This window comes from Aspergillus mulundensis (assembly GCF_003369625.1).
Source record: "Aspergillus mulundensis strain DSM 5745 chromosome Unknown scaffold_10, whole genome shotgun sequence".
NCBI classification, from domain to species: domain Eukaryota; kingdom Fungi; phylum Ascomycota; class Eurotiomycetes; order Eurotiales; family Aspergillaceae; genus Aspergillus; species Aspergillus mulundensis.
In genome coordinates this window covers 1,655,085-1,667,005 of record NW_020797898.1, presented here as the reverse complement: position 1 = coordinate 1,667,005, position 11,921 = coordinate 1,655,085, and the positions used below count along the sequence as shown (strand labels likewise).

Here is an 11,921-nt window from a genome sequence, read left to right as displayed (position 1 = left end):
TCTCCATCCAGCGTCGATTGGTCGACTGCGGTGTGTCGGCGTACGTAGAATGCTAACACCCAAACCCACTGAGCCCCCTTTGCAAGTTGATACGGTCGAGACCCAACACAGACTCGATTGCATTCTTCAGCAAAGCCTAGGCATTATTTTAGACACTACGAATCTTATTATTCTCATCCCAAGTCTCTTATAAATTGTTGAGCGGCGTTTGGCGGACCCATGAAGCTGGCGTTGACAGTTCCCACCGGTCCCGTTCCAGTCCGGGGCTCGAGATCTCAGACCCAATCAAAGAGCAGACTTGCGTTAAAGGCAAGCCACATTTTCCCCACCTGTCCCTGGGTAATCAGAAATCTTGCAGAACGAGTGTTTCAGACTGCCTTTCTTCCCGCCTGTCAGCCCCGTCGTTCGAACGAAAGCCTGCCAACTTTCTCCGCAATCGTGATTATCGCTCTCTTCTGAAGACAGCCATGGTCATACATGAGAGGAATCACATAGATTGGTATCTCTGGTTTTGCTCGGTACAAAGGAAATCATTCGTAATTTCCACCAGGAGGGCTTTACAGGAACCGACAGATTGCGCGTCACAGCAAAACTGAACCACCGGACAGGCCATCGACCAACGTTCTAGATCTGGCAGGGAAACAAGCGCAGACGCGGCGGCAAGTGATGGTCCATGTCTTAGGCCACTATTCGGTATTATGAGCCCAAGTGAAGATTGTCCAATTTCAGTGGGTTCAGGGAGTAGATACTCTCCTGCGCAGCAAGTTGCCTCCGAATTGACAGTCGCTCGCAAGTATCTAGCGAGTCTGCATGCCTGGGCTGCTTTGTAAATCCGACCTCGAAGCCACCGAGCCGTTGGCTGATCCCGAGGTGACTTGGCTTTGTTGGACGCTTTGACAGTTTGACTTGTCCCTTCATTATAATCAACTGCAATAAGGATCGTTCTCGGCAAACTCAGCACGGACTAGCTACACTGTGGTATAACCGAGATGACCAGGCAGATCGCTTTTCAAGCTCTGGGTTCGTCTACCCGAGGAACTCTTAACACCAGAGGGGCGCGTCCGAGCACTGGCTGAGCACGGAATGAGTTTGCTGCGCACCCTGTTTCTACTGCGGGATGGAAGTAAGGTCCCTACAACGTAGGACGAGCAGCGGACAAACCGGCGTCTACGAACACGAGATGCCCTTGTCCCTTTGACAGCAAGAAGTGCAGTTAACCAAACCCACCCGAGCAGGGTGGTACAGACTAGGACGGAATCAGTAAGACCCTCGAATCCAGCCCTGGAGAATCGGAGAATTTACACTGAAGAAGAAACATAGCGCGTGGTCGCTGCTAGGGTCTTCCCGTCATACTTCGGGTTGGAACAAAAGTCCGCTGTCGAGTTGTTGTTGATGATGAAAATGATGAGCCCAAGCCTGTTCGTCGGCCGCCGTGTTCGACTTTGATGAATAGGTAACTCCACCATGCAAACCTGCCAGTTTGGCGCCTGGCGTCCAGACCCGACACGAGAGCAATATTGAGGGTGGATGCATCACTTTCGGATGGAATGACAATAATGAAAGAGTGCTCCCCGGCCTATTATTAATTCATCACCGCCATTTGTTAAAGACTCTGGTGCGACTCTTTCAGGCTGGACTTGGAGGGTCGAGTACTCCGTAGTAGACCTGGTTCCGCAGGCCATCTCCGCCACCAGAGATCGTGACGATTATCCGAGGATTTTTGGGAAAAGATGGCGGCGGCGGTCAGGCTCCTCGTCATTGAGATATRYMRYATGCTGCTGCTGCTAGGCTGCTAGCTTGTTATGTACATACAGCAGACGGTAGACGAGTCGCGAGCTGCAGTTGGACCGTGAACGAAGGCGAACAGTCGCTAAAATAGACCCCGGATCCTGGCTAGCGCCACTGCTAGCGATATTGTCGATGCCGATACTTTCCCTCTGGGGTTTGGGTTCATGGCCGTTGAACAGATCCATCGTCATGGCCAAGCAGTCAAGGACTACATTGGCTGGCCGATCCCGCAGCCGTTAGACACCACTTCACCAAGAAGGGAAAATAATGGGAAGGGTCCGAGGCTGGGGCTCGGAGACTGGAGTGGCCAACTGCCGCGGCGCTCGCAGTCCTGATGCTGGAACTCCGTACTCTTCCCGTGTCGGCCGATGCGCTGTTAATGCTGGCTACTATTATAGCGTGTCGCCAGTTTAGGATCTGACGCCGTTGAACAACGTCAGCCCCGTCCGGCCTCCCCACCAGTCTCCACGCCAGGGAACCATGTTTCTCTCTGCTTCTCTGTTCTTTCTTGCCTGCCGCGTCTGTTTCGTTTCTAATTATTCTTCGTCCTTTTCAGAGTTCCTCGGCACTTCCGCAGATCTACGATTTAGACGGGAGACCAAGCCCTGTTGCTGACTGCTGTATTGCTCAGCCTCAGTCTTGCAGTTTACTATATCGATTTCTCCAAAATCTCCATGACCATGGGCAAGCACATACTACCAAGCATAGCGCTGAGATCTAAGATGCTTCAGTTTAGTTAAAGCGTGTTGCAGCTAAAGGGATGCAGAATCGAAACTCGTCGCTGATTTGCCCCATTCTTTTGTTACAGATCCCGTCCCAGGGACTCTGCTCGGCCGTTAGATTAAGCAGTAATTTTTAATATGAGGAACAATCTTCAGCGCGCCGGGCTCGAACGTTCGGGAGGGGTTGGAGCCGTTCTTCTGCTAGCGGCCTGTATTCCCCAGTGGAACCGTTTGATAATCGCCGTCAACATTCACTTTTTGGCAATTTTTTAACCATTTTACCGTTTTATTGATGTATTCAGCTGGATACTGACAGAGGAGAGCATTGCCAGGCTAGAGGTAACTGTGGGCTGGCTGGGTACTGTGGCTAACTGTGTCATGCAATTTTAAATAAAATGAAGGAAAGATGGTAAAACAGTTAATGTCAATGGCTTCTCGAACATGGTCCTGGGCTCGCCTCTGGGTCAACCTAGTGTCTCTACGCTGATACTGAGCTCCTCACTGGCCCGTCCAGCTGCTCAATCAGCTGTCATGAGCCGATGATCTCTTGCTTCCAATGAGGCTTCCAGTTCTGCGTTTCATCTCTCCCCAATGTCCCATCGACCGTCCATTTCTCCTTCTCCTGCTTGGATCTACTAAACTTTCTTTTTCTTCCCATCACTCTTCCTTCGTTACCTCTGCCCTAGTTCACGTTCTTGAGCTTGACGGCCGTTCCCAAGGTATCTGCCTCTAGATCTCGTCTCGTGCCTCAACTCCAGGTTTTCTCTTCTTTGCTACTGCTATCGTTCAACTTCTACTATCTACTGCATACGTTCGGCCTCTTGATACGCGCTTTACGGTACTTTGGTGTACTCGGAGTTACTTCGCTTCTACTTCTACTTAGATCATCGTCTGTGGTTGGCCCGTGATAGGATACGCTCCGAAGCGACTCAGCCTCCGCAGGGCAGCTTCACCATACCTAACTTGACTTGATCTGAGTGTAGTGCCGTCACTGGTACAAGGCATACCAGCTGCTTCTATTGCCTTACCCGCCCATCCGAGATTTTAAGGCAAGGAACTGGCTTACGGGGCTACTGAACGTGCCGGTACTTATTATACCGTCTTAAGGTTGGCCGTCTGTTTGATCTACAGCCTGTTTGTCCTACTCGATTCGGCTGGGCTGTGAGTGGACTACTTGGACGCCTGTTGCCACTGTCAAGTGTCAACTGTCAGGACGTGCACTGCACTGCACTTCAGCACCACATCTAAATATCGGGCATCAAGGGCAGCGGCGACAGCGAGAACCTGAAACCCTCCTTTTTTATCTCGGCGTATGCTGCTCTATCTCCACCTACTACCGCACCTTGAGCAAGACTTGCACGCTGTGAATCGCGCATATGATTGCGTTACAAAACCAGCCTATCCTACCACCTCCTGCCAAAGTGGATATCTCACTGCTGTTGAAGCCCCAAGATGAGGAGGAAGCCACCCCCATGAACATGATGAGCAACACCTCGACCCTCCCGCCTGTTCCTGCTATGCATCCGTTGCCGCCAATGGCTCCGATTGCACCACCACCACCAGTTGGAGTTGGTCTGGCGACCCAGCCATCGGTGCCTTCGGCGTCCTCGGGCCCCCCGCTTACTGCCAAGGTTTCAGCTGGTGCTGGGACGAAGCGCCTGCAACCGGCTCACACTGCGGAGTCACCGGCGAAGAAGCAGTCAAAGTGGTCTCCAGAAGAGGACGCCCTGATCATCGAGCTGCGGGGCAGCGGCATGAAGTGGGAGGACATCAGCAAACGACTACCGGGACGGAGTGCAATCAGCTGCCGCCTTCATTACCAGAACTACTTGGAGCGACGAAGTGAATGGGACGAGGATAAGAAAAACAAACTCGCACGTCTTTATGAAAGGTATCCTATGCTTTTTAAAGGAGTTCTGACTAGTGCTGGACATGCAATTGCTGACGTTGGATAACAGGTTCAAGGCCGAGATGTGGTCCAAAGTGGCAGAGGAAATGGCGATTCCATGGCGGGCTGCAGAAGCGATGCATTGGCAGTTGGGCGAGCAAGAGATGGCGCGTCGAGCTGGCGTGGTCCCGTTTTCACTCTCCAGTTCAGCGATTGATCCCCCGACGACCAGAACCCGCAGGGCGAGTACATCCCTATCCCGACCAAGAAAGGGCTCCGCATCACGATCGATCCATCTCCCGCCTCAGCTTCCGTCCGTCCAGGAGCTCACCGCTGGCGTCCCTGCTGCTGGTGTTCCCGCATACGCTCCTCCGCCGTTTCCGCCTCAAATACCTCCACGAGATGCCTACCGGATAGGACCACCACTGGATTTGGGAAGAGGCCATCCTGGCCATCTGGGTCCAAATCTCGGACTTCCCCCGCGAACGCTTCCCTAGGGGTGGCAGTTTTCCTTTGTTCGTTTTGCGTTGTTACGAATTGCATAGCGCTGGAGGTGTTTTGATTCTTAGGGAGGAATTCTCATAGACCATTTTGCGATTTTTCTCCTCCATACAATTGAGAGGTCAAGCCCCTACATGGTGGCCCATCGATTCTGCTTTTCACTGTCGCAGGGTCGAAAATCCTCCGAGGCTGGATCTCGGAGTGAACGTCACGCACAACTCGATCATTTTTCCTGGTCTACTCGACTCGCGATCGCCCACCAGTTGTCTCTATCGTATCCGGACTCCAGCACATGGCCGCCCGCGCTCACAACGTCCCGCTCCAGCTCCTCCGTCTGATACAGATGATAGTATCGATGGAATACCTTTGGTTCGGCGTCGGGGTTCCCGGGATTGGGGGTTTTCAGAACCCAGGGTACCATGATGTCCTGGTCATCTCCTTTGTCCCAGCCTCTGCGGCTAGTCTTTTGCTCGAGAGCCCAGACATAGACCAACGCCTTGCCACCTGGGCTATCGCCAGAGGGAGGTTTCAGCGTGCGCAGAATCTCATGAATCGCTTGGACTCTCCTTTCTGGGGTAGATAGGTGATGCACAACGGCAATTGAGATGGCAAAGTCAAAAAATGAGTCTGGATGTGGCAGGTTCAATATGTCTGCCAGGATTGTCGAGTGTGGTTCATGTTGGCGGGCAACCCGCGCGAGGTTTTCGGATCTACAACGGTCAGTTGGGGTATCAATTCAGGTATCGCGTGAGACGCTTTTCTTTTGTTTTATTATGGGCAAGGAAGAAACGATCAATCAATGTACATAGACGAAACGGATCAAATATGTAGCCAATGACAAACCATACGTACCGGTCAGATGCCACAATATAGACGCTCTTATTTACAGGCAGATACTTGCCATTGCCGCATCCTACATCTAGCCCGACTGCGCCAGAGCTCTGCTCTTGGAGGAAGCGTTCCACAATCGGCCATGGCTGGACTCGTTAACTGCTGCTTACAGGCTCAGAGCCGGCGGAACAAACCTTGTATCTCGTCGCTGAAAAATGTTTCGCGATCTGCTGGTACACCTGGTGTACATTCTTCTCCTCGTACGCCTCGTCTCGATCTTCGGATGCCATTTTGTCTAGTTTCACAGTGTAGTGTGTGACCCAGTGGCTGCCAATTCAAAGGCTCTATGGCGGGGGTTGGTCTGTGTTCCAAGGTTTGTGGCTGAATCGAAAAGCACAGGCTCACTATGACAGCACGAGTGGGAAGGATTGTACGATTTCATACAGTATTATTCTCCCGCTGGGTATGCATCCCGTAGGCTGGCGGTACCGGTTGGTATGACGTCCTACAGGGATGTAAAATTAAAGTTGGCCTTGCATGCGCTTCGGAGAATTTCTGAGTCAGCGGCTGTTGTGGCTCTGTCAACCTTGCAAGCTGCAGTATGTCTATTGGGGGGCACTGAACGAGCTGGGGTCATGGGTTCATTCGACGTTGCCGTGGACACTGTCTTAATCCATGATCGGGCTTGCAGGTTGGTTCTTGACTAGCCGGACCATTTTCTATACATAATTCGCGGCTCGGTCGAGATATATATCAGAGTACTACATGCCAGACACAAGAACGGTCGGAAATATGACCCTCCCACTGCCCACGCAGTTCATCAACAGCCTCCTCACCCAACTATCTCATCTCACCACACCGGGTACAGCGCAGATAAGAGATGACGAACTCCGAACCCAACCGCAGACACAACGCCATGGTCACCCTCGCCTAACTCAGGCCCCATCATCCGTATTTCCAACATCGCAGCTAGCAACGCTCAAACCTCTGATGCTGACCCTGCATTGCATCTTCCCCAATGAGTTCCTCCTTGCACTTGATATCCTGGACCGCGGGCTCGTTAGACGGGTTCGCAGTCATACTCGAGCACAGCACGACATGTCAGCCGAGACTGGAGATGGGGTTGCAAGCCGAAAAGAAGACGAACGTGCTGAAACCCAAACTCAAACCCAAACTCAAATTCAATCCAAGGGTCCAGCTAAGACGGTAATAGAGGACTTCTTTTTCGTTGCTTCTGCTTCGACCATCACCAGTACATCGCGGTCATTGTTCCCTGCATCGCAACAGCCCGGTGGAGGATACCACCACCAAGCCCAGAGGCAAAGACAGGCCTGGCAAGAAAAAGGATACGAGGTCCGCATCAAGGCCTGGAACTGCACATGTCCATCCTTTGTGATATCTGCCTTCCGCGATCTAGGCCCGGAGCCATCATCTGCTCCCCCGTCTTCGTCCTTATCAAGCCAGACCGAGGGAGCGGACATTGAGGATGCTGGATCTGACCACAATCACACCACTGACCACATCAGTGACCATGCTAGTGCTGATGCTGACACGCCAAACACAAATGCTTACTACCATGCTTACTCCTTTGGTGGCACACTGCCGCTGCACCCAGAGTCAGCACCTCCAGTCTGTAAGCACATTCTGGCCTGCCTGATGGCTGCGCTCTGTCACGATCTCGGTCTGAATGGGGAGGAGGAAGAAAGTCAAGTTGTTACCATCTGTAGAGAGGAGGTTGCGGCGCTGTGTGCGGGATGGGGCGGGTGAAATCGAGTCACCACCGTGTATCTCAGCATATAATACATGCCTGCGTACGTGGCTGTACGACGCAACTGGGAGAATGAACCACCTTGGCTATCCCACATTGTATTGATTGTCACCTGGCTCCGATATGATAGCGGACTACAGACTGTCAATGTATGCCTGGCACCTCTCGCGACACACGAACTATTCCGGCAAACTCTCCGAGACATACACAGACATTGGGGTTGATACATGTATCTGCCTGCCACCAGCAATAGTTATCAAACGAGAAAAAAACGTCTTATGAACAGCAGGGATATGATAGAGTGTGATTATACATTCGGGTTATAGTTCGATTCATACGCAGCAGAAGCACTTTTGGTTTTAGCTTGATAAAGCACAAAGTTATGCATGTTTTGCATCTATCGGGTCGATAGCTCAGTTTGGTAGAGCAAGCGGCTGCAGTTTCATGTTTCCGCTCGGTCCTGCGTTCGAGTCGCGGTCGGCCCTGTGTTTTTTTCTTTCTTTTCTTTCACTACCCTCCACTCACTACAATACATACACTAACTACACTACCTTTTCATCAATAAGAAGATGGATCACACAGTTTTGCACCCCGGTGAGTGCTTGATAGGCCGTGCCTAGACTCTACAGTCTCCTACTGATGTTGTTGCAACTCAACCCTAGCGCTTCAAACAGCGAAACTAGGATGGATCCCTAGGGCAGAGGCGTCCAATCACATATTTGGTATCAGATATCTCTTCAACGAAATCCTGAATGACATGGGGGCTGTCGTGGCCTGGAACAGGCGCCATATGTACACCGGTGCCTCAAGATTGTCACCGCAAGTCGAAACCCTAACTTGTCCAGAGAACTCCCAGGAATGGACCATGTACGCTCCGGAACCTATCAAAGCAGAGATGCAATGCGCTTTCCGCATAGCCTGCTCGGAGTATGGTACAGTATATATGCAAGAGTCCTCAGTCCTTCCTGTTGTTTCAACCGAGAATCCGAGTATGCTGATGCCGAGAAAAGACGGTTGCATCGCACTCTAAATACAAATCCACTACCCTCACTAAGCTGTTGAGACCCGCGTGGGAGGATCAACTTATGGGAACTGGCATGATTTAGGTCGCTCTAAAGAATAGCCGCAAAATCACAATAATGGAGACGCAGTTTTGTGATTTGGGACTGTGTTCCTGGCCACCTCTTAGCAGCTGAACAGTCGTGGCTTGGTCTATACAGATTGAGAGAACCCGGAAGACCACCATGCACGATGAAGTCAAGTCTTCTTTCCTTCTCATGTCGAGCCATCAAAGCGAGCGCAGAGCCATAGTCAGCTTCTATATTTACTTGGGTGCGTGTCTAGCACAGGAAGCGTGCCTTATCTGCTCCCGAGTCGCATTGATGGCTGCGCATTGTCCTACGGCGAACATCTTTTATAGCGGCTAGGGGGACATCTGAGGATGCACGCCACTCGAACTGGCAAGCAATGACCGTTTCACATAGAGCTGCAGTTCGTGCATTGCATTTTAGGTCATATTTAACCCATCATTATTGAGTGATGTAGACAGGTAGTACCGCGCCCACAACTCACTTGTATTGCTTGCCATCCTACTCGGCTTACAACGTCACAACGAAGTAAGGGTACCCAATCTATGCGCAAGTATCGCTGCGTGCTCGCATACGTAGCCAAATCTCAGTCATGAAAGCGTAGTGTACATTCCATGCACCGATCTAGATCATATCATATTCACTCGGTGACTATCTACCGCTTGCTCTTCTCCTTGGACTCGTCCTCCTTCTGCTCAGAAGTACCATTGGCCTTCTTTGCGCCATCCTTCTCGTTCTTCGCGGCATTAGCCTCCTGCTCCCTCTTCTGTTCAACCTCCTCCTGCTGTTGCCGGTTCTGAATCTTGTTCTCGATCAGGTCGTGGTACGCGGTGACGGCGCGGACCAAGCTGCTCAAATAGATGGCCATCAATTGGTCATTTGTCTTGATGCTCATAGCGCGAGCCAACTCAGCGTTGTCTGTTGACTGTTCTGGCTCGCCGCCGACGCGAGGGGTAGTGGCCGGTGTGGATAGGTTGGGAAGGAGGTTAAAGACATCCTGGAGGTTACCAAGAATAGCATGGTTTACCGGTAGCTCATGATCGAGGACTTTTTGAAGGTACTGGCCGATATCACGTAGGCGGAGGTGTAAGCCCTGTAAGGACTGAAGTTGCGATGTGATGCGGGTGGAGAGGGTTCCGACAGCAACGTCTCTGATGTCTCGGAGTAGGTGTTCCACACCAATTTCCTCTGCTTCTTCTGCCTCGATCGTAGATGGAGTGTGCACGAACGTTCGGGATGTAGTGGTACCGTCCTGACAGAGTTAGCTTGTGCCCCGGTCAAATACCTGCCAAACCTACATCTTTGATCTCATCCACCGCAAAGTACGCATCGGTTGGTACGCCAACCTCCTTCGGTTGCACATCTACAATGACCAGTAGAGGGTTTGGTGTGTATCGCTTGAATAGCTCGTTGATCTCAAGATCGGAAGCGCGCAGTTTCGGGCCTGAGTGATACCACCCAACCAGCTTTTCGCGGGCATTAATCTTCTTGAACATGTCTCGCATTGACTCGACAAAGTTGTGATCTAAGAACCACACAGACGGATCCTTCTCATCCTCTTCGAATGGGACTGAGGCACGTTAGCCATACACAAAACAGGCGCAGATGCTAGATCGTACCGGCGAAACTGTTTGATACCCGGACATTTCCACCCATGTGTTCTCCTAGCAGCACACCGACCACTCGCTTCCGGGTTCCTTTGGCGGAGCGTCCATAGTGATCTGCGACGGAGAGAAGTACCAGCGGAGCAACGGTGACGGTCCGCGTGACGAGGGAGAGCGTGTCCGCCGTGGTAGCAGGCATGGCGGCACAAGACCAGAGATGGACAAAAATCTAAGCAGCGGATAGACGGAAGAGAAGAGGAGGATGGGTGAAGGAGAGCGTGACGGAGGAGGCGATGTAGGCTGATGGGGATGACGATGGAGACGAAGCTCAGGCTGTTGGTTGTCTAAGAGTAACGCTTAGCTCTGCTTGTGCCACAGTGGCTGGAGCTGCTAGCCACTAGCCGCCTTGTGGCCTGAGGCATGAATGTACTTCGAGCTGCATTGCGCTCAACTCTACGAAGATATATGTATGATTAAATAGTTGAAGATACGCAATTGAAGAACAATCTACACAGACCGATATAGATACCATTACCTACATAGACCCGGTGGCGGTTGTTGTCCGAACAAGCCTCGGAGCAGCGGGTGCATCCTCCGCTCTCGGTCTCGTTTTCTTCACCCCAGCATCCGCCAGCATCCCAGTTCCCGTCCTTCCGTCCATTTCCCCGTTCTTCTCTTCTACCCCAACCTCTCGTCCTGATCTCCCCCGAGAAGCTCTTTCGCTAGAGTTATCGATCATACCTCCCTCCGCATCACTCCTTCGCAATGGCTCCCATCACAGACGACGTTGTCGCTGGACTCAAGTCCACGATTGGAAAGCTCGAAGCTCGCATTGAGGACTTGGAAAGCCGCCTTGTCGGCGGTGAATCCAAGCCCAAGTCGGTCGCGGAGCACATGCGCATCATTCTTATGGGACCTCCCGGTGCCGGTATGTTGGGAATATACGGAATCTTCCTGATCAACATCTAATTCGAAGCTAGGCAAGGGTACCCAGGCTCCTAAGATCAAGGAAAAGTACTGTGTGTGCCACCTGGTAAGCAATCGCACCGGAGCTGAATAGGGGACAATCACGCTGATTATCCTTTCTAGGCCACCGGTGACATGCTGCGATCCCAAGTCGCAAAGAAGACGGACCTCGGAAGGGAGGCCAAGAAGATCATGGACCAGGGTGGCCTTGTCAGCGACGAGATTATGGTTAACATGATCAAGAGTGAACTGGAGAACAACACGGAGTGCAAGAACGGGTGCGTATCCTTCTGTCCCTTGGACTATTAAGTCCTGACAGTCTATTCCTTAGTTTCATCCTGGACGGCTTCCCCCGCACGGTCGCCCAGGCTGAGCGCCTCGATGAGATGCTTGTTGCTCGCAACCAGAAGCTCCAGCACGCCGTCGAGCTCAAGATCGACGACGCCCTCCTGGTTGCCCGTATCACCGGCCGTCTCGTCCACCCTGCTTCCGGCCGTTCATACCACAAGATCTTCAACCCTCCCAAGGAGGCCATGAAGGATGACATCACCGGCGAGCCCCTTGTCCAGCGCTCTGATGACAACGCCGAGGCCCTCAAGAAGCGTCTGGTTACCTACCACGCCCAGACCGCCCCTGTTTGCGATTACTACAAGAAGACCGGCATCTGGCGCGGCATTGACGCCAGCCAGGAGCCCGGTCAGGTGTGGAAGAGCCTTCTCGGTGTCTTCAAGAACTAAGCTATTCCATTTTGTTTGTACGCAGTTT

The 11,921-nt window shown here is 52.1% G+C and overlaps 5 protein-coding genes across 5 annotated transcripts; 3 read left to right on the top strand and 2 right to left on the bottom strand.

Moving 5' to 3' along the window:
* Window positions 1-3,886: 3,886 nt before the first annotated feature.
* Window positions 3,887-4,895, top strand: DSM5745_08928 (MYB DNA-binding domain protein; the record flags this gene model as incomplete). The annotated part of the gene is made up of 2 exons (XM_026750944.1): window positions 3,887-4,401; window positions 4,469-4,895. The coding sequence occupies 2 exons, from the start codon at window positions 3,887-3,889 to the stop codon at window positions 4,893-4,895; spliced, it is 942 nt and encodes a 313-aa protein (XP_026600957.1).
* A 227-nt stretch (window positions 4,896-5,122) lies between these two features.
* DSM5745_08927 (tRNA (carboxymethyluridine(34)-5-O)-methyltransferase) lies at window positions 5,123-6,020 on the bottom strand (the record flags this gene model as incomplete). Its single annotated transcript, XM_026750943.1, has 3 exons — window positions 5,123-5,609; window positions 5,752-5,876; window positions 5,925-6,020. The coding sequence occupies 3 exons, from the start codon at window positions 6,018-6,020 to the stop codon at window positions 5,123-5,125; spliced, it is 708 nt and encodes a 235-aa protein (XP_026600956.1).
* Window positions 6,021-6,522: 502 nt separating this feature from the next.
* DSM5745_08926 (uncharacterized protein) lies at window positions 6,523-7,497 on the top strand (the record flags this gene model as incomplete). Its single annotated transcript, XM_026750942.1, has 1 exon — window positions 6,523-7,497. One exon carries the CDS (start codon window positions 6,523-6,525, stop codon window positions 7,495-7,497), a length of 975 nt encoding a protein of 324 aa, XP_026600955.1.
* A 1,744-nt stretch (window positions 7,498-9,241) lies between these two features.
* On the bottom strand, window positions 9,242-10,389 carry rpn8 (proteasome regulatory particle lid subunit RPN8; the record flags this gene model as incomplete). Its single annotated transcript, XM_026750941.1, has 3 exons — window positions 9,242-9,838; window positions 9,885-10,156; window positions 10,206-10,389. The coding sequence occupies 3 exons, from the start codon at window positions 10,387-10,389 to the stop codon at window positions 9,242-9,244; spliced, it is 1,053 nt and encodes a 350-aa protein (XP_026600954.1).
* Window positions 10,390-10,955: 566 nt separating this feature from the next.
* adk1 (adenylate kinase ADK1) lies at window positions 10,956-11,893 on the top strand (the record flags this gene model as incomplete). Its single annotated transcript, XM_026750940.1, has 4 exons — window positions 10,956-11,118; window positions 11,171-11,223; window positions 11,280-11,434; window positions 11,488-11,893. The coding sequence occupies 4 exons, from the start codon at window positions 10,956-10,958 to the stop codon at window positions 11,891-11,893; spliced, it is 777 nt and encodes a 258-aa protein (XP_026600953.1).
* Window positions 11,894-11,921: the final 28 nt, after the last annotated feature.